The 25,352-nt window shown below is 39.2% G+C and overlaps 1 protein-coding gene across 9 annotated transcripts in view; it reads right to left on the reverse strand.

Moving 5' to 3' along the window:
- The window catches only part of LOC309884532 (potassium voltage-gated channel subfamily KQT member 1-like), a 527,319-nt gene that overhangs the window by 106,847 nt on the left and 395,120 nt on the right, over positions 1-25,352 (reverse strand). The window contains exon 19 of one of the 9 annotated variants that reach the window (XM_082773593.1): positions 7,886-8,022. The exons of the other annotated variants lie outside the window; for them this stretch is intronic. Coding sequence (XP_082629719.1) covers positions 7,957-8,022 — 66 coding nt within the window. The 3' untranslated portion in view covers positions 7,886-7,956. Of the gene's footprint in view, positions 1-7,885; positions 8,023-25,352 lie in introns of those variants that run through there. 9 annotated transcript variants of the gene reach the window in all.

Consider the following 25,352-nt stretch of genomic DNA (forward strand, 5'->3'; position numbering starts at 1 on the left):
TAACATTCTGTGACAGTCACAGCATAAGCTGTCAGCCATGCTCATAAGTACTGAAAGCTCCAGTCAACTTCAAGAGTTATGGGAGGTGGTTGCATCAGGGCTGGGATCACTAGAAAGTTGCATCTTTGTCACAAATACACAACAGGGATTACTGCATTGGAGGTAGAAGCAAAAACATTATTGTGTGCTAGTGAAAGGATTAATTTTTGGAGTGATCTCTTCAACTATTTGCAAGAATAGTTTTGGCACAATAATAGGAATGCACAGGAACACATTAATCATACTTTTTTGATGAGAATTTGGGATGTTGCCAGTACAGCAAAGGATCAAATTGTCACACATGAAGAACTGCACTAACTATTAGGATAAAAGAGGTGTAACAGGTCATGCACTCATGAGCTAATGATATCAGTTTCTGGAAAAAGCTGGGAATTCTCCAGTTGGAAATAGCTCAGGAAAGCCTGAAAATGCTGGTAAATGACTGGGACTGGGAACCACTATGACTGGGAATCACTGTGCTCGGCGGCTATGAAAAAGATTGCTGTAATCCCATGCTAGCTATTTCCACTCAAAACAGGAAAGTGTTAGCATCGTTGGAGAGGGCAGGGGCAACTTCTTTTGGAAAACTTTGTACAGTTCTATTCATCCTTGTTTAAAAGAGAGGGATCCAAATTGGGGCAAACACACAGATGCACTACTCACGCAGTTTTCATGTCATGGTGAACTGAGCTGAGTTCCACTTGTTCTTACATCATTTCTTGTGTTCATACAACTGTGTAGTGAACCACAATAAGAGAGTAGCAACAGCATTTGAGGCAAAGGTTATCCTTATAAGATTTTAGGATGTAGTTCTCAGGAACATATAACACTTGAAGATGTGCCATTTCATTTCCTTTTTAAGAATTTAAATATATTGATAGATTTTTAGCTCCCATTATTTTAGAAGGAATTTCAAGTGTTCAGAAATCTAATAAAACATCTGAGTTGCCATTTTTAGAAAACTGCTCAGCAATGAAGACCATGGGCAAACTGATGAAGAGCGGAACTTCCACCAGCAAACTGAAAATAGTTGTATTTCCAGAAGTGCCATGTACCTCCCAGGTTTTTTCCTCGGATGGAGATGAAGCACTGGAAAGACCTGAGTAGAGACAACCTCTGGCACTCTGACCATCACTATATTAAGTGTGCCTTTACTAAAATCCGACCCTTCTTCTGACAACAGCCAGAATGGCAACTCCTGGATTTCTTATGAAAACTTGGTGCTCTAATAAACAGTCTGAGTTAATAAAAGCATAGTTAATGAGTAAACAGGGCTCACATAACATCTTTCTTCATATGACATACAGTAACATATGCACAAATACATCTTATTATACATCAGTGAGGCTGAATATTGTAGCACTACAGAAGAGAAAAGCTCAGTAAAATTGTGTCTGCACAGAAGAATGGCAAAGATTTCTGTCCAGGACATTTACACTGTCACTAAGAAAAAATATAAAAAGGTTAATGCCCAGATCCACAAAGCAAGTTCACCATTAAAACGCATTATTTTAGCACTGTGGGTGAGAGTTGGGTGTTCATGCTCTCTACAGCACATGCAGACCATGTTGTGCTACAGCTTGATGTGCTGATGAAGAATAGCAGCCCTGCTTCTATGAGGATGGTCCCCTGCCCCAGAAGCAACATTTTAATGGCAAACATTTTAATGGCAAGTAGCAACAACTTGTATGAGTAAAACATTTGCTTCTAATGACTTCTTATGTCTTCAAGGAGATAAACATCTGCAAAAATTCAAAGATTTTTCTCCCATAAAAGTAAATTCTTAAATGTAGTCTCCTAATTTCACATTTAAACTTCTGTCTTTTATTCAGATGTGGCAAGGACCCAACTACTTCTATATTCTCCATTTTTTCTGTTCAGCTGCAATCTGTATCAATAAAGTCTGGACTGCATTTGTAAAGTTTGATTCTTCCCCCCTAAGAATGGCTTATGTTCCTCAAAATAGAAGACCACAAAGATTTAAAAGTATGGACATTGCCTTCTAAACTGGAGATGGGGGATGAATAAGGAGAAAATTAAAGATGAATACTAGTTATATTGAGATAAAGGTTTTATGTCTTTTTTTCCCCACAACGCTGTGAATGACTCAGCTGTTTCCTTCTTGAGTTACAGAATAATACTGTTGCTTTAACATTGATTAGGTAGTAGTATACAACTTGCTTCGCTTAGCCACGTTGAGTATGTGAATGTGTTCATGGAAAACAAACCACTCCCACAAACTAAATATACATTTGTAGGGTTGATGTTATCTTATGCTTCATAAACAACGTACCAAGCTAACAAGCACTGACAAGACAAAACAATCGTCCATAAAAATGTCTGGCCTGGGAAAACTTCTTCTGAATTTAAAAGCTACTAATTGTCACAGCACTGGACACAGATTTTCTGAAGAAGCACTAGTTGCACTTTCAGAACCACCATTAAGCACCGATGTTAATGACTCAATTTTTCAAGACAGTGCAATTCCATGTAAGCACCTGCAAAAATGCTGAGCTCTGTCAAAAAGCAGGAGATGCTAGCTGTTGGGTAACTGTTGAAAGGCTGGCTGTGGTTTAAAACATAAGCAGAGGTCATAGAAAAATGCAGTCCAATTTATGGCTGTTAAGCATCTGGAATGGTGGCCCTTTACATGAACATTAGTATGTTTGCATCCAGAATCTTTCTCTCCTCAGAGACATTTTGTAGGTGCAATGATGGGTGTGTATTGAATAAACGAAAGCAGCCTGACTTGTTTGTAGATGCCTTGTCAGATTTTTTTCCTCAATTGTTTGTGTTTTTCATTCTTTCAAACTGCAAATTTTTAACATGAGAGAGCTCTGATATATGTATGTTGAGTCACATATTCACTCATCCCATATTCACTGACCCACACAATTTTGTTCCCTTAAGCCACTTATTGTAGTACTTAATGGAGACTTCTACACAGCAACTGCACTCCAAGCTAGCAAAAGTTTCAGGTGCTGGACTATATCATGATACCATAGCATAAGTGCCTCCCTGCTGATGTAGTTTAAAGCAGGGTTTTCTCTAACACAGAGAGAACTTTGTTTCAGAGCCCTCTCCCAGTCACTCCAGTAGATATTTAGCATGGTAGTGTAAGCCTACAGGATGCCTGAGACAGAGCTAGAGCTACTGTATAAACAATAGTAACAGTAATGCTATATGTTAGATATAACACCTGGTACTATAGCAGGCCTATTCCCATTTTGTACATGCAGCCCAACCAGGCTGCTGTAATCTGAGAAGAAACATCTGGTTCATAAGCCTTTTTTTTTTTTTTTTTTTCCCCATAAACTGGAAAAATAAAATAAAATAAAATCCAACCTCCAAAATCCCACCCCTTCAAGAGCACAAGGAAATGTCCAATAATTATCTGTCTTTTTTAAAATTAGCAAATTATCACTTGGTTGGGATTAAGCTCATTTCAAACCTGTTCTTCAGGAAATGCCACTATTAAATTCCAAGCAATTCTTCAGGCAAACCCACTTAACATGCAATAATAGAAAAATACATTTGTTCCAGGTGCTTTCTTGGCAGAACCTGACATTTGAATCTGTTTGTTCCACTGTCTCCCAAACCTCTTTCAGATTTTGTTAATCTATAATCATCCAGGTTGTCCAGTCCCTTTCTCATGCAAGAGGTGACTAGGGAGGGAAGCAGTTTTAATGAAAGGAGCATGGATCAGAACCACAAAATTAATCCAGATATGGCCTTTGTTTTCATATTTTGCAGTTGACCCACATGTATTGTAAAGCTAAAAACATACTTAGTCTCCAATATTCTGCATGTTTTTCATGGAATTTATTCTTTTGCTGTTTATTTTACTTGCTAATTAACTAACATTGTGCAAGGGATTGTATAAAGCACAAAGAACATGCTATTTTCTTCTAAGGTCTTGCAGTCTAAGTAGGCAGGCAAAGAGCAAAAAACAAATGCTGCAGCCCAGAAGATGCTGCAAATTATGGCCACAGTTTTGAAAGTAACTTAGACTTCTGTGTATTTAAAAAACAAACAAACAAAACAAAATAGAAAATAACAAAACTAAAAAAAGCACCTGTATTGTATTTGGAGATGTAAGGTTACAGTGAGTTGCTGAAAATTAGATGCATACAAGAAATCTCAAGCTTGACCGTTAAAGACAATTGCACTCCAAGTGTCTGATCATTTTTAAAAGCTTAATACTGGAATTTTTTATTGTTTAGTACATTTCTTTAGCTTTGTTTGCACCCCTCCCCCTCCCCCCCCCTTTTTTTTTGGACTTCTGAGTTTGAAGAGGCCTTAGTCAAGTGCCAGAGTCCATCAAAAAGGGACTTATTAAAGAACACGAGAGCAAACCAAAGGAGAGACTTAGAGAGGAGAATAACATGATTTAATCAATCATGGGCCTAGGATTTTACACATGGCTAATAGTTCAGATCTCAAAGGATGAGCCACAGGCCTTGTCCCTTATCTGCTATGTATTTTATTCTTTCTCTAAATTCATTTACCACTTAATCACTTCAGTGCAACCTCTTTTTCCAGGTTACATTTGTATCAGATTAGGATATATGCTTCATAGTCATAGCAGATTTTTATTAATAATGAACTTTCCAGAACTGAATTCAAGGCAACAAGGTAATTGTATCTGTAAAGAAAATGCAGTGCATCTTCCTTCTGTTTTTCATTTAATTAATTTGTATGGTAGACAAAATCTTTTCCATGAAAAAAAAAAAAACAAAAAAAAAAAAAACACAAAACAAACCAAAAAACCTCTTTCCATTGTTGTGCATGACTAACACAGGCAAAGCTTTGCTCTACAAAAGCAGCAATAATAGAAATCATTATTCATGCTTTCAATCCTGAGAGCACTATACAAACATACCACATCTAATTCTTTACAATGAAGATATGACTCCTGTTCTGCATGAGAACCAAAAAACTACTGGATTTAAGATAGCATAAGGGAACAATGTAGAAGAAAGGACATTTTTAATCACATTTTTTCTTTGCTAGTTTAAAAAATCTTTTCAGCTCCAAAAAACAAATGAACATTTAAGGAGTGATCTATCTCACATAGAGCTCTAAATTCCCTCATCTGTAATAAGCTGTTGTACTGTTCACCCTGGTCTTCCAGAGACAGGCCTCTCAAACTTTCAAATCAAAGAAACAAGCATTCTGACAGCAAATTTTCAGACCTCCATCCTGTGCAACATGTTTTACAAAAGCTATTTTGCAGTTTAAGTGGTAACTGTTCCATACTTTGAAAAAAAAAACTGCAATCGTTATGCTTGAAAAGTGATTTACTGCTTCACAGAACAGTTCTCTCCTTAATCCTTTACAAGGAAACATGTTTTTAGGGCTAAAGCTACTTAGAAATGTATTATGTACACTCACAGTTCATCTATCTACAGACAAGCCAGGTATTATTTTTCACAGTAGAAAAAACCCAGACTTTAAACCTAGATTCCTAAATAAAATACTCATATTTGACTGCCTGTAGTAATTATTTTCTTTCTTGAAGGGCTGACCAGGCAGCAGTAACTACTGACTTTTTAAAAGCTCTGGCCTTCTTCATTTAGTAACCCTGATATAAAATTAGAAAGCTAACTTCAGATACCCGGGTTGGAAAAAGTTGATGGCCTGTAAATGTGGTTACATGGCAGACAGTGCAATTAAAGTTCCAGGGAAATATTTGGTACTTTATACATACATCTATCTGTCTATCTTGTTATGCAGACACACCCATACATCCCTGACTACTCCCTTCAACATGAAACTAGCACCAGGACCATGAAATACATCTGTATTCACTTAACTTTGTCCCATTCTTTCTGAATGAAGTTAGATACCTAAGCATACTTCTTGTCTATCTACATGCCTTGAAACTGGAAAATCAATGATATGTAATCCTATTTAGCCCATCCCTGGTTACCTCACTGAGAAGCTCTCCACCCATCTTGGCACTATTTTTTCAAGACAGGAAGCACAAATTTGTGACCACACAGTGTAAAGGTGGTACCCCAACAAAGCCACAAACACTCTAAATTTAAGTCTGCCATAAAAGCTTTGAAAATGATGACACAGAAAGAAGGAGAAACTATGGGGAATGGAACACCTTAATTTTGCAAAACCACAATGATCCACCCAGCACTTTTAGAGCTTTGAGCTCTGAGGCATGAATTAACCACAGGCAGAGTGTTTAACCTACTGAACACAGGCACTCATTCTTTGTAACTTTGCAGATGCTGAAAAAGGGGTGAACATGTCTTACAAATATAAAATGGGCTCTCAACAAGTCTATGTCCATTAAAAAAAAAAAACAAAAAAACACTCACAGGCCAATAACCAAGGCACCTGCTTCAGCATATGCCTATATGCCTGGGATTCCCAAAGGTGAACAGATGACCCCTCGATCTCAAATGCAAAATTCAAGATACCTGACTTAGCCCAGAGCACCTTTGTTCTGCAAAAAAAGTGCTCTGTATTACTTCATCTTGTGCTTGGGTCCCCCCAAAAGAGGGATTTAAAAGAAGCAGCCAGTGTGAAAATCTTGTCCTGGAGTTTGTGATTTCAAAACTCTTGTGGGTTGGTCATGTTCCACAAAAAGGTGCTGACATTGTATTTAACTATGACTGTAATTAAATCCATTTATTGCATCATATGTTATTCATTTGTATTCATTACTCAATTTTTTTTATTAATTAAGTGTTCTTTCGATTTCTCTTCCACTTGAATAACACTATTTAAAGGACAAGCAAGTGGTATGAGGTGCCTTCTGAAACATTATACTAACCAGAGCTGGTGGTGAGTAGAGAACTGTTATGTACATTAAGCAAAGCTCTTCCCTGAAATACAGAAATGCTGACTAGTGTTTCCTCTGAAAATATGTTTTGGAGGAAACTTCATGTGCTTGTGAATGTGAATATCAAATTAAACTGAAAATAAAACCTTACTCTCTGGACTCTACTTCCCCTCAATTAGTCATAGACTAATCACTGCTTTCTTTGGGAACAACAGTGTTTCAGGTTTTAGTGGTAGTTTTTTTTTTTTTTTTTTTTTTTTTTTTTTTTTAAGATGTGTTCACAAGGGTGAAATTGTAGGAGATGGAATACAGGAGTAGAGGAAATTCAAATGGAAACAAAATATGTGGTACAGCCAAGGCACAGTCTACAGCTATTTGCAGGTTACTGCACTTGCTCTTACAGTCAGACTATGCCAAGGAACCTGAGGCATGTCTTTGGTGAAAAATGCTGTTTGGTGTTGTATGAGGTATTGAAAAAAAATCTCAGCCTAGGATTGTTCTAAAATTTGTTACAAACAGCAGTTTTGTGTCCCTGGCAAGTCTGAATCCCAAAATTTGAGGTGATTTCAGTAGCACCCACCATGAACAGCTTCTGACTAGGATGTAGAGCTGCCTTCCACCCCACGAAAGAGCAGTAGGCTCTTCCAGGGATGCATCTTCAATGCAACTTGGAGCCAGAGCACTGATCTTATCTTTCCATGTGCTGCACCCTCTGCCCCTGGCAAACTTTGCTTCCTATTGGGCATAGTTCAGCTGCCACAACTCCACAGTACCTCCGCTGTTGAGCTTTTCTTTCCCTGCCCTCACCCCAGCAACAGCTCAGAGATGTCTTGGTCCCCACCCTGCAAGGGAGGACTCCAATCTGTTGTGTGAACGAGGCTCTGCTGTGTGAGTCAGCTGCTGAAGATGATTACAGTGCTGGCTGTGCCTGGGGATGCTGGCATCTAACAGTGAGGTAAGAGAAGGAAGACAACAAAGCAGAGCAGCTACACCCATGACACCCGGCCACAGGGAGGGAAAGAGGAGGAGGCACTGTGCAGCACAGGTGCAAAGAATGGCTTTGCGCACCTGCATGCATGAAGCAGGAGCCAGACACATGAATCTGGCCTGGCTTGCTATTGAACATGACGGGTCAGGCAGCAGAGAAATTCCAATACATGTTGAACAGGTGCACCAGGTGCCTGAAAAGCAAATGATAATTTTTAAAAGTTGTTTTTTTTTTTTTTTTTCCCTTTATTTTTTTTTCTTTCAGTGAGAATCAGTTCTATTCCTCCTGATATGTCCAATTTTGTTTTCAACACTGTTTGCTTTATAGAGACACTGAACCTACAAGCAAACTGAGAAACCTGACCATACAGAAAACAAAACACTAGTAGGCATCACAGAAAAAGAATTTGAGGATTTCATTCCTTCTCTCTATCTGCTCAAAACTTTTCCTTCAACAATTGTTACCTTTCTACTGAAATAAGCAAGAAAAGCTCTAGTCCAAAAGTCTAAAAGTAATTCCTGTGTGTACATGCATGTGCAAACAAACATTTTAAAAAGAATGACTTCCAGAAATTCTGTTTATTATTGGCATGTGATGTTACTCCATCTGTCACTCTGACAACAGAAGCAGGAACTCTAATCCATTACAATCTGAAGAAATACCAATTTACTCAAATTACTTTAAATGATCAGTAATAGACCATTCTTCATGCAAATGATATTGGGGGTGGGGGTGGGAGGAAGGAAGGGCACAACACCTACCATTCAGTAGTCAAGAAGGATAAAGGAATCTTGTGGTTGCAATCAGCCTACTACACTTACAGGACCTGCCAAGCTGTAGAGGAGAAACTAAGAAACTGAGCCCAACTCTGCAAGAACCAAAGATAAGCTTCTGAAAAGATAAAAAGGAGCACGGACAGGGCTCCCACTGTGAAGACAGTCTCTGCTTTAGGTAATAAAGAGAGATGATGGTGGCTTGTTTTGTTCATATTCAGATTTGGGACACTATTTTTTGTTTAAGATATTTTGCTTCCCCAGGAGCGTCTTGTGACAGGAGCAGGTTTGTACTCCACAGGGATACCACAGAAAGGTGATCTATCAGAAGTGCTTCTCTTGGCCCTGAAGGCTTTCCAAAGGAGTGTCCATCTGCTCTGTCTTGAAGACTGACTTTACAGGATGAGGGAAGAAGGAGCTGCAGGTGCCCAGCCTTAAAAGGAGATTTCCAGTATGGAAATGTTGGGAATGGCCTGACTTTGCTGGTTGCTAAATGAAGGGGAATATACAGATAGGCAGGCACAGTCACATAGATGTTCTTAAGGAAACCTTTACATACCCCCTTCTTTCTTCTAAAAACGCATTTCCACTCTTCACTTTTCAATTATGGAAAAGTTCTCATTTCTATGACCTCAATAAAGAATTATATTCTGAGACCAAAATGCTGACTCCTCTGTGGTGGCCAGGGGTAGCTGAATCTCATGCATCATCCTGGGGATGGCCTCTTTTTCCTCTGTGCTCTTTCTAAAGGCAGGGTATACCATTAAGAGGCATGTCTGCAGACATAAGGGCAATAATCTGACTGGAGCCAGTCAGTCCATGACCTTAAGTGCACCCTTTCAAAACCACACCTCAAGCCTTGCCCTCTTTCTTACTTCTCCCTCTGCAGAACAAATCACACCACTTCACTTTCATAACTGTGTGAGGCTACTTGCCTTCTTTGGCTATGGTGCTGTCAGCAGCTTTCTAGAGAATGGAGTTAGATGTTGTGGGAAAACTTTATGACAAAAACCTTTCTTCTGGCTTTTCTTTTAGCATTACCTTGAGTGCCTGTCTTTGCTTTTCACATTTCCCTTTCGTAGTTTGACAGCATGTCTGAATGAGTTTGGATGGAGTTTATCAAGAACGGCATTATGACTAACATATTTTCATGGATCACAGAACAACTTACATCAATCCAGCTAATTAGCTCTTTTCCCTGGTACTTTTTTTACATGAAGTATTTATTCAGTTTTCTTATCTACTGGAATTCATGATGTGCAGACAAAGATATACCACAAAGAGACGTATTATGAAAACCACATACCATGGATATTTATTTGTTTAAAAACAAATTCAAAATTAATTTCTCCTAAGGGATAAAAGGCAGAGAGAAAAAACTGGAATAAGATAAAGAAAAGGCAGACTGAAAGACAGAACAATGCTTTAACCAACATCTGGATCCGGCATCTCACTCTACAGATGCAGTTTGCTGAATTCTTGTTTACATTACTGGTGTTTTAGACTGACTGCTGTCCTGGCAGATGCTACCTGCCTAATTGGATACATTTACCTGGCAAGTAAATCCCTATCAGCCCTTAAAGCACTGGGAAATTGCTGGAGCTGCACTGTGCTCTGTACCAGTCCCTCCAGGTTGCTGGCAGTGGACAGTGAGCCACAGCCATACCTTGTGGCAGGACTGGGGAGCTGGAAGGCTACCTAGCTCATCCCTGGCCCAAGGCAGGTCAGCTGCATCCTTCTTCCTGGTAAATATTTATCAAGCCCATACTTAAAGATCTCTACAACCTTCCAGGGGATCTAGTCCAAGGCTTCATTTTCTCTGTTATTACAAAGTGAATACTATTTTAGCTGCATATTACTTGCTCCTGTTTATCTTATCTAGCATGTAAATGGAGAACACAGGATCCTGCTATTTTTTCCTTTTGGATGTCTTTTATATACTTATGGTGTCATGCTTGTCCCCCAGTCTTCCCCTTTGCACACTAAATTATCAAAGATGAGTCCATATTGTTTTGTAGGCCATTGTAGTGGGTTTACGTAGCAAGGTTTTGGTAGCAGGGGGCCATAGGGGTGGCTTCTGTGAGAAGGATCTAGAAACTGCCCCATGTTTGGTAAGGGCCCCATTGTTGACCCAAGCCGAGCCAATAAGCGATGTTGTTTTGCACCTCTGTGAGAGCATATTTAAGACAGGGAAAAAACCGCTGCACAACACAGCAGCTGGGAGAGTGAGAGGAGTGAGGAATGGCCTTGCAAGCACCAAGGTCAGCGAAGAAGGAGGGGGAGAGGTGCTCCAGGCGCTGGAGCAGAAGTCCCCTGCGGCCTGTGATGAGGACCATGATGAAGCAGGATGTCCCCCTGCAGCCCATGGAGTACCATGGTGGAGCAGGGTTCCATGCTGCAGCCCGTGGAGGAGACCACGGTGGAGCAGGTGGCCCTGCACCAACGGAGGCTGCCACCTGTGGAAGACCCCTGCTGGAGCAGATTCCAGGCCGGACCTGTAGCCCGTGGAGAGGAGACCACGCAGGAGCAGGTGACCTGGCAGGAGCTGCTGCCCATGGGGGACCCAGGTTGGAGCAATTTGCTCCTGAGGGATGGAGCCCGTGGTACGGACCCATATCTGGAGCAGTTCTGGAAGAGCTGCTGCCTGTGGGAAGCCCATGCCGGATCAGTTCATCAAGGACTGCATCCCGTGGGTGGGACCCCACAGCACAGGGGACGAGAGTGACCGAGAAGGAGCGGCAGAGAAGCACTGTAGACTGACCATAACCCCCGTTCCCCTGCGCTGCTCGAGGGAAGGAGGTGGAAGAGGGTGGATGGGGGGGAAGGTGCTTTTGGTTTCTTTCCTTTGTTTCTCACTTCTCTAGCTTGTTAGTAATAAGCAATAAATCTTACTATCTCCCTATGCCGAGTCTGTTTTGCCCGTTACAATAATTACTGCGTGATTTTCTCATCCTTATCTCAACCTTTGAGCCCTTTTCACATATTTTCTCCCTGTTCCTCTTTGAGGAGGGGGAGTGAGAGAGCAGCTGTGGTGGAGCTTGGCTGCCCACTCGAGCGGAACCATGACAGCCATTTCTCTGAGACCTTTAATCATTCCCTCTGACCCACTCTGCTTTCACTAATACTGAAAACTCTAGATGCTGAAAACTTCAATATCTAGAACAACAATCAAATCCTGACCTAAGAATTTTAGAAGGCTAGAAAAAAAAATAGAGTGGAAGAAGTGAAAAGCACAATATTGCTGACTTCATGTTCAGCCTGGATCCAGTATATCACTTGCAAACATTTCTCTGCAGAATTGCTGTCCTTTTAATACATGCCCATTCCCATGCCTGCAGCTGATTACTGCTTTCTAAGTGTAGTTTCTGGCATTTTTTGTTGAAATGCATCCTGTTTTTTCAACTCATTTCTCTAACTTATCAAGATCAATTTGAATTCCAGTCTTTCAGAACACTCAAAATCCTTCCCAAATTGTCATTAGCAAATTCATAGAACATATTCTCCTTCTCCATCACCAAGATCATTAATGCAAATATTGCACATTATAAGACCTCTATGGAGCTCCCACTGGATACAAATTATCACCTACATCGCCAGCTACCCCATACTGGATGCCTCCAGGCCATATTTCCTTTCCCACATTTATGAAACAACCTGCAGGACAGAGGCAAAAGACCTTACTTATCCCATACTTGCCCTCCAGGTACCAAATGTTGCAGCTTGCATTAGGCCTGATGAGTTAAAACCTAGGACTGAAAAATACTACTGCCTGCTGTCACTGCTTTCAGATGCTGCCCTTTGAGGAGCTCAGCCAAACCAGAAAAGCACTGCAAAGCAAATTTGAGATGGAATATATGAAATCAAGGCAGTTTCTACCTTTATTCTGATTTTGGATTGCATGGAAGGGACCAGAATTCTGCCCTCAGCAGGCAGCTGTGCGCATTTCCTATTGTTATTGGTGGGAATATTTCAGGGATCAATTTGGACATGTGTACATGTTTTCTTTCTCTTGATCTCTATGATTTAGAGAACTGATACAATCCTGAAAAACTCATTACCCAGCAGCTGGAGCCATTGAGCTCCAATTGCTGTGGAACAAGGATGCTTCTTGTCGCCGGTTGGGCCTTATGTGGTCCTTCATCTATCACAGTTGCAATTTGAAATTGCATTACAAATTGAAAAAAATACCATCCTTAAGAAACTCTTTGCATTAAAATACTGTAAACATTTTATTTAGATTTTCTTCAGTGGTATATGTTTTACTTTTCAGTACAGACAAGACTTCTACTGATTTCATAAGAGGTTTTGCCAGAGAAAGGACTAATACCATATCCAGACCTTGTAAATAAGAACCTATTATTTTTCTCTGTCCCTGGCTTGCCATTTATCTCAGTGGAATTCCCACCTGCTTCTTCCAGGTGTTGCCAACACAGATTCATAGGAGCTCTATTAACTTTTAAAGTGCCAGTTAACGTCATTCTAAAAAGCTGCTTGTTTTCATCTTAATGCCATCAGTTGAGAAAGAAGAAGCACTCTTCTTTTCAGCAGCTCATTAAATTTTATTAAAATACCTGTGTGCAAAATAGGTAAATTAACTCCACAAATCCTCTGTGACAGTGTCCATCTTAACAGCCTTTTTTTTTTTTTTTTTTTTTTCCCCCCTTATTCTTCTTTTCTTTTAGTAGTGAGCTACCAGGCTGGTGAGAATGGATACATAAGTGCCTCTCTTTCTCCTTTTTTTTTTTTTTCTTCTCCCTGCTTCGTTTAATTTGAGACTTTACTAATTCGTGCAAAAGAGATTCAGTTCTTCACTCCCTAAATCAGTGTGACTCTACTGATGTTTTCTCTTTGTGGTGGTTTTACCGTGCTGGGCAGCTAAACCCCACAACCGCTCTCTCACTCCCCCTCCTTTAGATGAGGAGGGGGAGAAGTAAAGCAAAGAACAACTCACGGGTTGAGATAAGGATAATTTAATTAAAGGGAAATAATTATAATAATTAAATAAAGACTACTATGAACTAAACAATTTAACTAAGGGGAAATAAAAAGGGAAAGGGGAAAAAAGGGAGGAAAACAAACAAACAAAATAAATGAAGGCTATATGGAAGTGCAGAGGAAAGAAATTACTCTCTACTTCCCACAAATGAGCGATGATTGACCACGTCCTTGAAGCAAGGCCTCAACGCACGCAGCCGGTGTTCGAGAGGAGGACCAACGTCTTCTCAACGAGAGCCCACCCCTCCCCTCTTTTTCCTGTTTCCACCTTTTATTGCTCAGTGTGACACCACATGGTATGGAATATCCCTTTGATTGGTTTAGGTCAGCTGCCCTAGTGATGTTTCTCTCCTCACTTTTTTTGACCACCCCCTAGGAGGGTTAGAGAAAGGCCCAATGCTGTGCCACTGCTGCTCAGCAGTAGACACAACACTGGTGTGATAACACTGCTGTTCCAGCTACAAGTACAGAGTACGGCACTGTATGGGCTGCTGCCGGGAAAGTTAACATTCCAGCCAGACCCAGTACACTCTTACAATAGCTCAAACAGAGCAAAATCAAAGCCCCAAACTTAACTATTTTTAGGCTAAGTATTTCACTTTTTTTTTTTTCTTCTATTTTTTCTTACATATAGATTCTTGCATATGTTTCAGCTAGTAGAACCTTCACAAAAGCAGCTTGTGTGCCTCTAGCTTGCAAAGAAAAATAAGAACCACTGATTCTCAGAGCAGCAGTTCTGATAAGAGTAGCCGATTAACTGAAATACAGATGGAATAAAAGACTACCATCTGCCTTCCTGTTTTAATTTTTGTGGTCAATTCTGAGAGCCTATATCTCTCATTTATGCATATAAACACATATGAATCATAGCTGCAGGGTGTACATGAGCATTATTAATTTGATAAAACAAAACAAAACATGAAAAGAAAAATAATTCCTTCTGTTATTTTTAAAGGGACCTTTATCTTTTGTTTGAACTTCAAACAGAGCTAATGCCAAGTAACCCAGTCTTAATTTACCATGAAAGGCACTAATATCCAGTCCTTCACAAAATCATCCACAATCAGCATTCTCTTTAGGATCTTTGACACAATCAGCTGAGATTTTTTTTTCGTTCTTTGCTACATTCAAGTATGCTTTTCCATCAATTATTCATTCTGTGCCCCCCACATCCACTGCCTTTCCTTGTTATCTCTGGAAGGAATCAAGATGAAAAACATAATTGCCACAAATTGGTTAATTTATAACTGTCATTCTATTCTGTGACTCCATTGAGCAAAAAGGAGTCACTCATCACTGAATTACTCAGACCATTCATAATTTCTCAAATATTATTACTACCTAGCACTTGATTACTTAATTTTCAGGCTTACAGGAAAGGAGTGTAAATACTGGGGAGTGAGAGGGGCACCTGGTTTTAGTCCCAGCATGAGTGTCAGTGTCATGACAGAAAATCTCCTGGATCCTGTGACTTGGTCATGATATTGCCCAGCATCCCACTTGCATTGGTGCTGCATCCAGCTCCTCCACCAGCTCTTGCCTGGTCTAGGGACTTTCCTCCAGGAATAGGTGTCAGTTTAGGGAAATGGATCTCCGCCATGTAGATGCTTGTATCCATAATTGCATTGTGACAGGTCTGCTTGGTCTGCTTTTATTCCTCTCACTGTCTATGCTTTGGCATAACTGCATAGCTACTTGCTAGATAAAGACAAGAGGACATCTTGTTGTGAAAATTATTGTTTCCCTTGTGAAGAAACATGGTGGCACAGAATGGAATAACATAAAGAATACCCTATATAATATTTCACTTTTATGGAAACAGACTTTTTTTTTTTTTTTTTTTTTTTTTTTTTTTTAATGCCTAGAGGTTTAGGCGACTAGGAGGTTTTGGCCAGAACTTAACATTTGTCTTGAATTGTATATATATATAAATATATGCATAGAAGCAACAACAACATCAAAATGTGTATATTTATGTAATTTTAGGTCTAGGAAGAAATTTGACATAAAACTAAGGAAACCTTGTCAATTGTGCCGATCCCCTGGCAGAGGAGAAAAAGACCACAACTGACAGCAACACTTTGCAAGCTCCTTCTGAAAGAGTACCAAGCAAAGCAGAAACTGAGGATAAGTAGGTAATCTGGGGCTGGATAAAACAACAAGTACTTTATGGATAAGCCCTAAGCTCATTTGAAGGAATGAACATCTCTCCTACTACAAAGTGCAACAGTCCATTATTGTTTTTCATCTTTATCTCCCCAATGCAACTAAGATTATAGACTAAACTGCACAGTCTTTCCTTAGATGGCAAATTAAGCACCTCATGTTTCAAGCTATTCTCTGTGTTGTGTCCAGCTCAGAAAGATTTTTCCTCATAGCTTCTGTTGGTGGGTGGGTATAATCTAGTAAGAAGATGAGAAAAAAGAGGCTCAGGCTTGCCATGCTGTTTAAACTTCAAGTGTAATTGTATCTGGTTGCTGAGATGCATGTAGCTTTTTTAAAACTGTAAATAGAGACTGGCTGCTCAAACAGTAGCTGCAGAAGCCTGCTGACAATTTTTTTTCTGGTGACAGCAGCTAATTTCAAAGAAGATTAGTCACTGCTATTGAGAATATTCATTGAGAACTCATTCTTTCTGCTTGCAGGTTACAAAGGTTTACTGACAGTCCTGCTAACCTAAACAAATTGGGGTTCTTTTAAACCAGCCAGTTGTAGCAGTTTCTTAAAGTGTTCTGGACCCAATTTACCACCAACTTCTTTTAGCTGCAACAAGCTGCAGAAAGGCATACAATTCATTTAAGACTGATTTTAGCCAAACAAACAAACAAAGAGCTACATCATACTCTAACTGGGATTTCCATTCAGTTTTAATTAGGCTGCATAAAAATGTCTCTAAACATATTTAACTTGTATCCAGTGGCATAATGTTCAAGGCTTAAAATTTTAATTTATGGGTTTGGGTGGGTGCCTGATACTTCTAATGTTTAATGAATCTGTCCTCACTTGGCAATTTGCCATTAGTGATCATAGGGTTTGTGCATGCCCCTAGGTATTTATATCTGTAAAATTGATAGTGTGTGAAATGTCGTATATTTGACAAAACATGGCTGTTTTATTTTCTTCTGAAATTACATAATTACTCCTGCAGGGCATGTGGTCAGTTGAAGATTTGCAATTTTTCATATTAAAGAGTTCTATATATTATTTCTGACAAGCAATGTTTTATTTTTGTGAAAGATTCAGAGTCTGTTTAGTTAGTGGTTGTATTTTGTTTAAGTCTTGCACTGGAAGCTCTCTGAGGCAGGGGCTATCTTTATGTTGTAACACAATTGAAACAGTAACTTAAAAAAAAAATGCAAAAATGAGATTTTCCATTAATTGTGCAGACAGTTTGCTAAAAATACATAGAGAAATTAAAGCAAAGTGGCACAGAAGCTGGTAAGAGTAAACACATGAAATAATCTCAGTCTAAGTCCAAAATGAAAGGAACAAGAGGCAAAAAACAGCTTAGAGATGTTAACAAACAAACAAAAAAAATCTCTTTGTTATCCAAGCTTTTAAAATATATATATATTTTTTTCTTACCGATACTATTAATGACACATTTATGTAAAATTGTTACTCATTTGACAGTAACTACTTAAAAACAGAAGTAACTACTTAAAATCACAGTAGCACTGTCAAGTCTAGCAGATCCAAGAATTATTCTTATTTATTCAGGTTAAACTGTCACCCCCTTACTATCTAAAACAGGAAAGTTATTGCCAGTATTTAAAGTTACGTGTTTTTTTTTTTTTTTTTGAATTTAACAAGTCAATGCACCTATGTCTACTAGGAGAACCTGGAGCACCATGTAAGAGTCTCATTTTTTGAAATGTTGATGTTCACATTCCTACCAGTTCTTACCAGCTGCTGAATAACTAATACCAACTGTTGATTTTTCCATTGATTCCTAATCATATGATCCACCTAGAGTGTAGTGCCTCCAAAGCCACTTGGCAATTGGGCCTTTTTACATATTTTTTCAGTGGTCAGGTCAAAACGCAGGAAGCTACTAGAGTGTAGCTTGAACTGGGTACACAAGCAGGTAAGTGCTTCCTCTTGGAATTATTGGTGTCTGGTGCCACTGTTTTCTAGATAGTTTTCAGTGTGAACTTTCTCAAATGAAACCTCCTTCCAAAGCCAGGCTATGTACAGAAGCTGGCAGAGTCCTTGCAGATGACTCAGGACTGAGCACACAACTGTGTATATCACGTCTATACAAACGAGCTTCAGCTACTTGCTAGCTAACCAACCCGCCAGCGTCCATCTTGACTGTATTTCCCAAAGAAGAGAAAAACTTAGAGGGCAGGATCTTCACATCTGTTTCACCCCGAAACAAGTACATTAGTACAATTGCCAGAGCACCACAACTTCGGTGTGTAAACCCTGTGCGTTGAGCCATGGCCCCAGCTCACTTCCCGTGTGGCTCTGGCTCACCAGCATGCAGTGCCTGACCCCTCTGCAACTGGGTGATGGCTGTGTGTCTCTTCTGGGACAGGATTAGGCAACCACAGGTGGCACCACCTGCTGCAAAGCTCTCTGCCTGGGTTTACTCCGCTAATGATTCCTAGACGTTTAAGAGTTCAGTTGCTGAAGGGGAAGTGCCTGAGGGGACAATGGGCTTGTTGTAGCTGTTCAGCAGTATCACAGACATTGTATCATCACATTGACTGGCATTCGGCATAGCTTGTTGGGCTGGATGCAAATGGTGTGAGCAGTTGGCTGTGCCTCTCCAGAAAGGTGGCAGGAAGAGTTACATGTTTTTGCTGATCTGTAAGACATATATGTTTTAAGAACTTCTTTCTCCTACATATTTAATCTCCATAGCTCTCATTCTCCAGGGATCCTCTATTCATCTGGCTGAAGGATGCTCAAGAGCCTAGCAATCTTTTTTAGAAGTCAGATTGAGGGAAGACTGCTGCCTGATGTGAATTTTCAGCTACAGGGACTAAGCCCACTAAGCTCACCACAAAGGTCTTAAGCCAAGGGCTGGAGACACCTGGACTAAGCACCAGTCATTTCTATTCCAATCACTCTGACTTTTAAATGGGATAATAATCAATTGTTTTCCTTTTTTTCAGTGTTTTTTACAGCTGCTTGTGTGATCCAGAAAGAATTTTTGCCTCCTTTCAGCCAAAATCTGACTTTTTTTACTTTTAGTACCTGCTCCTCCCCCCAAAAAAAAACAACCAACAAATGCCACCAACCACCACCACCACCAGAAACAAACAAATGAATGGACAAACAAAAAACCTAAGCAACATTGCAAAGAATATCACAGACTTCTAGGTAGACAACAAAAAATGAATCCTTTCACATCGATTGGTATGAGCTTCCCTACCAAAACATGTTTAATTCCCTGCAATCACTAGCAACGTTCATCAGACCAGTGCTGATAACATATTTTCCTATGAGAAAAGGGCTTTTAGAGATGTTTGGTTTGATAAGATGGAGACAGACTGCAGGGACATGGTGGTTTCAGATAAAGTTTTGAAAAATCTATGTACACTTTTTGATTAACTTGCTTACTGCATGGCTTGACACCCTGTCTATCCTGTCTGTCTACAGCTGCCCTCCTCATGGCTAAATCTGCTGTATCTTTTCATAGAATCATAAAACCGGCTTGGGTTGGAAGGGACCTTAAAGATCATACTGCTGCCTCTTTTCTTGGATGTTGTTTGAAAATATCCAAATTTCCATTCAATAAAACAATAGACATTTTTTACTTTTTGTTATGATCTGCAGTAATTCCCCCCCTCCCAAATTTTTTTTTTTCTTTTTTTTTTTTTTTTTCCCATGACAGAAACCTGCAGCTTCTGCATCACTCTGCTTTTTACCTAGTTCAAAAATTTCTTTGTGTCAGCTTTTCCTTTGGTCACACATTACAGTTTCTCCTTGGAGATTTTTGGCTTAAATTTTAACCCAAAGTTATCTGTCCCCAGGGTATTTCACTTAGCTTCAGTATTTAGTAAAGCTGAAGGTTCTCCTTGAATTCTATGGTTCAGAGAAGCTAAAATATAGATTGTGAGTTTAACAAATTTGTCATAATATCTCCACTGAAGTCAATATTTTGAATTTATTAATTTATTCTGAATAAATTTGGCCTCTTTATGTATGACTTCCTTCCTCTTGAACATACTCAAGTATTTGAGTTAGGTTTTCACTTAGACCAACACAAAGGTGATGGGGATCATTTTGTCCAATATCTATCAGGTATTTATTTAGTCTACTGTATCTGCTTTGATACCTTGCAGAACAGTGACCCGTTTTGGGCACTGGAAATAGGCTGTGGAAGTTGTATAATATTAAAAGCCCTGGAGACAGTTTGACTGCTTGAACAGGGCTTGGAGATACCGATAACAGACCCAAAAGGGGAAAATTACTGGTGTTTCTAGGCTGCTTATATTTGCTCAGGAAAAAAAAAGAATTAAAAACATCAAGTCTTTTCAGATCATAACTTAACCTAAGCTAAATAATCATGTGCAAGATGAATGTAGGAGAACAAACATATACAAACAGACATGCTTAGCATCATGGCTTGAAAGATTCCTTCAGTATGTTCACAAAAGTACATGCAGACAGAAAAACACACACTCACAGACATACTTGCATATGCACACACCTGCTTCCTCACACTCTGAGTGTCAAGCACATTCTGTGAGGTTTTACAGGTCTCAGAAAATTTTACAAAATTAAATGAGAATAATTGATATGCTCACTTTCTGAATCAACAGGCTTTCTATCCCAAGCACCTACAATGAGGAGGAGGATATGAGAAGAAAAAATTTATAGAGAAGAGGCAGTGAAGGCTCCAGTACAACTACATTACTTTAAAATACTTCTGTACATATTAGACCAAAACAAACAAACAAACAAACAAACAATAGTAAATACACTATAATCAGGATTACTTCTTAAATTGCTAATTTAACATTAAAGCATTAAATTGCTAATTTAACAAGTTAATTGTTAAATTACTTCTAAGGAGTGATAGCATGTTTGCATCTCTCATAAACTTCTCTGACATAAAATAACTAGTGGTCCTGGAATATTTCAGTTTAGTAAAGAAGTTTCACGGCTGAGCACAGCTTGTTTTCTCCTCTTTTTTCTCTTCCCTTCCCCCCTTTCTTTTTCAGTCTGACGATAGGATAAAACCTCAGTGATTAGCTTCATTGCCAGCAACAAGCCTGATTCTTTAATGTGGCTGCTCTGCTCCTTAGCTTTGTTTTCATTATTATTTGCATTGTGCAGCAAATGACGAAGAGATAGTCAAAAGATCAAAGGTTTCCTTTGATGGTTTATATCACGGATCCCTGCTGTATTAAAAAGGATCTCAGGTCAGGACATTCTTGTTCACACGCAGATCTGAACAAGGGGCTGCACAGGGTGATCAAACTGGATGAAGGCTGAACACATCCATCAAAGGGCTGACCACATTGGCCCAAACAGAAGAGGAGGTTCTACCTCCATAACCATGACATTAACTAGTGACAGATGTCTCCCCGTGGCTGCTGCTTTGATGTGCCAGGACTAAAGAGAACCAGAGAACATGGAAAGGTTACACATTCTAGTTACTCTAGAACTGTTTTATAAAAGCATATATTATATATATATAAATGTATTTTGCAACGAGCCATTTCTACAATCAAAGGGTTTTTGTTCATTACAAAACACATGGGCCAATCTTGCATAACCAATCCATATCTGGGTCAAATTACAGTATGTGTCTCTTACATAGTGCTTTTAATACTGCAAACATTTAATAAACAATAATAAACATTGACAGCAATAGAAAATAATAAACATTGCAGAGCCACTGTGAAGTAAATTCACAGAAGGGAGATATTAGAACAGAAGGCAAGGGCTAGTCTACTGAAACTGGTCTGGTTTAGCTTGTCCGTTTCCATATTTAAAACACTTGGCAGTAGGCTAAAATAATTTTGTGTGTTTGAGTTTGTAAGAGAGTGAGATCACATTTTTTATTCCAGTTAGGATCTATCAGAGTTAGAATCTATCAGCCAGGCTGCTTCTGCAGCAGGCCTGTCAAAGCCCCCTCAATAAGCATGACACTAATTTAATGACTCTCCGCACTCCTCTCCTGCTAGGTGTCTCATCAGCCTGCAGAACACAGCGATGGCCTCTCTTCTCTGTGACTCATATGCCAGATATAGCAGCCTGCCCCGATTTAGAAACCACTGCCCAGTTGTACCTTGGTTGCAATTTCATGGAGCAGGGTGAAACTGGCCTGAACGGTGTCAAGAGGCCAAGGAAATCAGATGCAGAAGAGGTATCTACCTATGCTAGGTATGTTTGTTTCCCTACCTTGTAGCCCAGAGCAATATGACCTCCAGCACATAAATAGCATGCTGCTGGGTTTCCTGTTGCATCCATGAAGGATGCTTTCTCTTGCACTGAAGACATACTTACTCAGAGGGGCTACCCGGACAACCTACACCACTTTCTTAAGTAAGATAGAAAAAGCAACAATCAAACCCCTACTCTGTATGCCAGGCAACTTTTGTTTACATTAGGGCTTTTGCCAGGGTAAGTGCTGTCAAAAATAATCTCACACCTCTAAAGAACATTAATCTGTCATTGAAAACTTGCCCTAAATTTTACAGACCATTTCCAGCTGCCATTACATGCAGCAACAGTGTGACTGATAAACATCTCAAGTAGGATTCTGCTCTGAAAATACCATATGAAGCTAGGTTTCTAACTTGAAATAAATGTAGAATCTGCCTCCTTTGTGTTAATGAGGCTTCTTTCTCAAAGCAGTGGAGAGAAATAGCACTTCCAAAAAACAGTCCATTTTGCCTAGCCTTACATCTATGTTATAATGCTATGGAAGAAGCACTGTAGACAAATACAGCTTGGAGATTTAGACATCAAAAGTTAAGCAAGCTGAATCCCACTGTAACATGCTACAGCTTTCCACTGTGTAGCTGATGTCAGAGCTGGAATTTTGGAAGGAATCACATGATTATTTCGCACGTGATTATTTAGCACATGATTATTTAGCACATGATTATTTAGCTCACCTTTTTTTTTTAATTCTTCCAATTATTATTTTGTTTTCTATCATCTGTTCTCATCAGATCATCCTAAATTGGTTTCATCTGAAATTTGCTGGGCTGATTTCACGTTTCTGGTGCTGTGCCTGTTACAATATCTTTGAGATGGCTTCTTCAACTGTATTACATTCTGTACCTTTAAAGAAACAATAATCTCCCTCATGCTGCAGCCCTTAACATAGCAAACACAAACCTAGAGGAATGTGAAAATCAAAAAGTTTAAATGGAAAGATCATTGCTGAGTAGCTTTGTAGGAGTTTGTATAAGAAGGCATATGTTCTTAAAAATGCGGAAAACAACCTTCTTCATCTATCATCTGAACCAGCTTCTCATATCGGACAGTGAGGGACACCAGGTAGCAGACACTTTGTGATTTATGTGTGCTTATAGAGTAATGGAAAAAATCAACTCTTAATCTATAGACCTTAGCTATATGTTAACCCTTGCATTAATATCAATATCACCTAGATTAGCCCCATAGTTACTTGATTTAAGTTCCAAAAACTTGAAAGGCTTATGGATCAGATTTTATCTGTCCTCCTCCTCTCCACTGAGAAATTACCTGACATCATAACATATTTTTTTTTCCTCTCTTTTCTGAATATCAGCTATCCAGCTGCAGTAACAGAGAGTTGTTTTTCTGTCAGTTCCAGTTTTTGTCTGGTGGGAAAAGGTGATTTATTTATTTATTTATTCATTTATTTTTACTGGTGGACTTTTTTGCCTTACTTTTCAAATTGATCACTTTTTCAATGCCAGTTAGGAATCACGTTTGGGAACAGTTATTCACAGTAATGAAAGCTCATGTAACAGTTTCAGAGATGTTAGTGTGGCTATTTGTGAAGTAGAAAAGAATCACAATTTATTCTTGAAGATTTCTTGTTTTAAAAGGACTGTTTGTTGTATGCTTCTTTCCTTCAATTTCTCATCTAAAATAGAAGCATGTGTTTGGTTGCTGAAGCTAGGAGAGATTTTTATATGAATATTCTTTACTTACTGACTATATACTATGAAAAGTAATAAGGCTTGTAAGCAGTATTTTGTTGCACAGTATTCTACTGAGCTGGTTTTGTTGTTGTTGTTGAACTTAGGTGCCAGAGTTACACTGCTGCTTGCAGAGAGAATGCATGGCAAAAACGTGAGGGCAAAAGCACATTTGTATATGCACAGGCTATATCCCAGCCTGTCAACGACTTGAAATAACATGCAAATAGGTGCCAATACATCTATCATTCTGTTTATTGTCTTTACTCACTTTCAGTTTGTCTTTTCATACAATTCTGGCTCTAACCAGTTGATAAACACCATTGGACTACTGGATTTTGTTTCCCACCAACATCACATCTTTATCTTTTGGAAAGGTTGATGAAATACAAACAGTATAAGAAAAACTCTACTGGCAAGGGCCTCTGTGTCTTGTTGCACCAGAGTAATGTACTATGGTTGCTTTGTATCTGTTGCATAAAGTTTGTTTGAGTGACAGTCTGACAAATGGTCTTTTTAGCACTGAAACTTAAACAAGGAGTGGATTGAGTAAAATCACAACCTGGACTGACTCAAAATGACATATCAGGACCATTTTTCAGTGGTCAGTTTCCTGATGGTTGAATTAGCTGCAGTTTTATCTTGCTCTGTATTAACTGTTTTACCTCACTTTCACTAAATTGCTTTCTTATCGTCCTAAACACTACTGAATTACTGCAAACTGCCAGAGTGGCAGAACTCTGCTATCCAGCCCATGGGTGCAATCACTGGATTTTCCTCTTTCAGTCATCCATTGTATTTTTAATCTTTTCAAGAGAAACAAGCCAACAAAAGCAGGTCTTATTCAGAATCACACAAACTGTTACATGGGGTAACAACTTCATTTTCATATGCCTGGACATGAATTTGATGGACAAATATATGCCAGACAGTCACACAACAGAGAATAACTTTGTTCAGTTTGTGGGCAGGTTTATGTGGGTTATAAAACCATATTTCTGTGCAGGCTTCTCCACTCGTTATGTAGTTGCCAAGATAGTAGTTGCCAGATGAGACTATAGGTAAGGAGATATTTTGACATGTATAGGTTGGAGGAGTTTGCAATTGCTCCAAGTGTAAGAAGTCTAACTGATGAAAGGTATGAAGAGGGCATGACAGCCTGCTCATATCTCTCTCTGCAAGTTAGGGATGAATTTATGTCTTAATCATGTCCTATTTCAAAGGAGGTACAAGACACCTCATCAAGATCTGCCAGAATATTTTAAAAAAACAAACAAACAAACTTAGCCGAATGAGGAACACTAAGTCAGCCCCACATTTTCTAAGAAATGCAACAAAATGTCTGACTTTTGAAAGGCCTGAAATAGTTAACCTTTCATCCTTAACTTCGCAATAGAAAGCAGGGCCCTTCTGCTCAGGGAACTGAAAAACAGTATCTAAAATCTATCTTACCTTGTCAGTAACTAAGAGTCACTGTTGCAGTAACTCTGTGACCAGCACACAGGTACTGGTTTTCTGATAATCACAGACCTGTAAGAACTAAACCCATTTGCTCATGACATTCCTGGAACAGGGAAAGAGATAAAGGTGAGTCAAGACAGACTAAAAAGTATGCTCTGATCAGATTCCACTCAATGTTCCTGAGCCCATAAAAT

This window comes from Aythya marila (genome assembly GCF_965140915.1).
Source record: "Aythya marila genome assembly, chromosome: 1".
Taxonomy (NCBI): Eukaryota; Metazoa; Chordata; class Aves; order Anseriformes; family Anatidae; genus Aythya; species Aythya marila.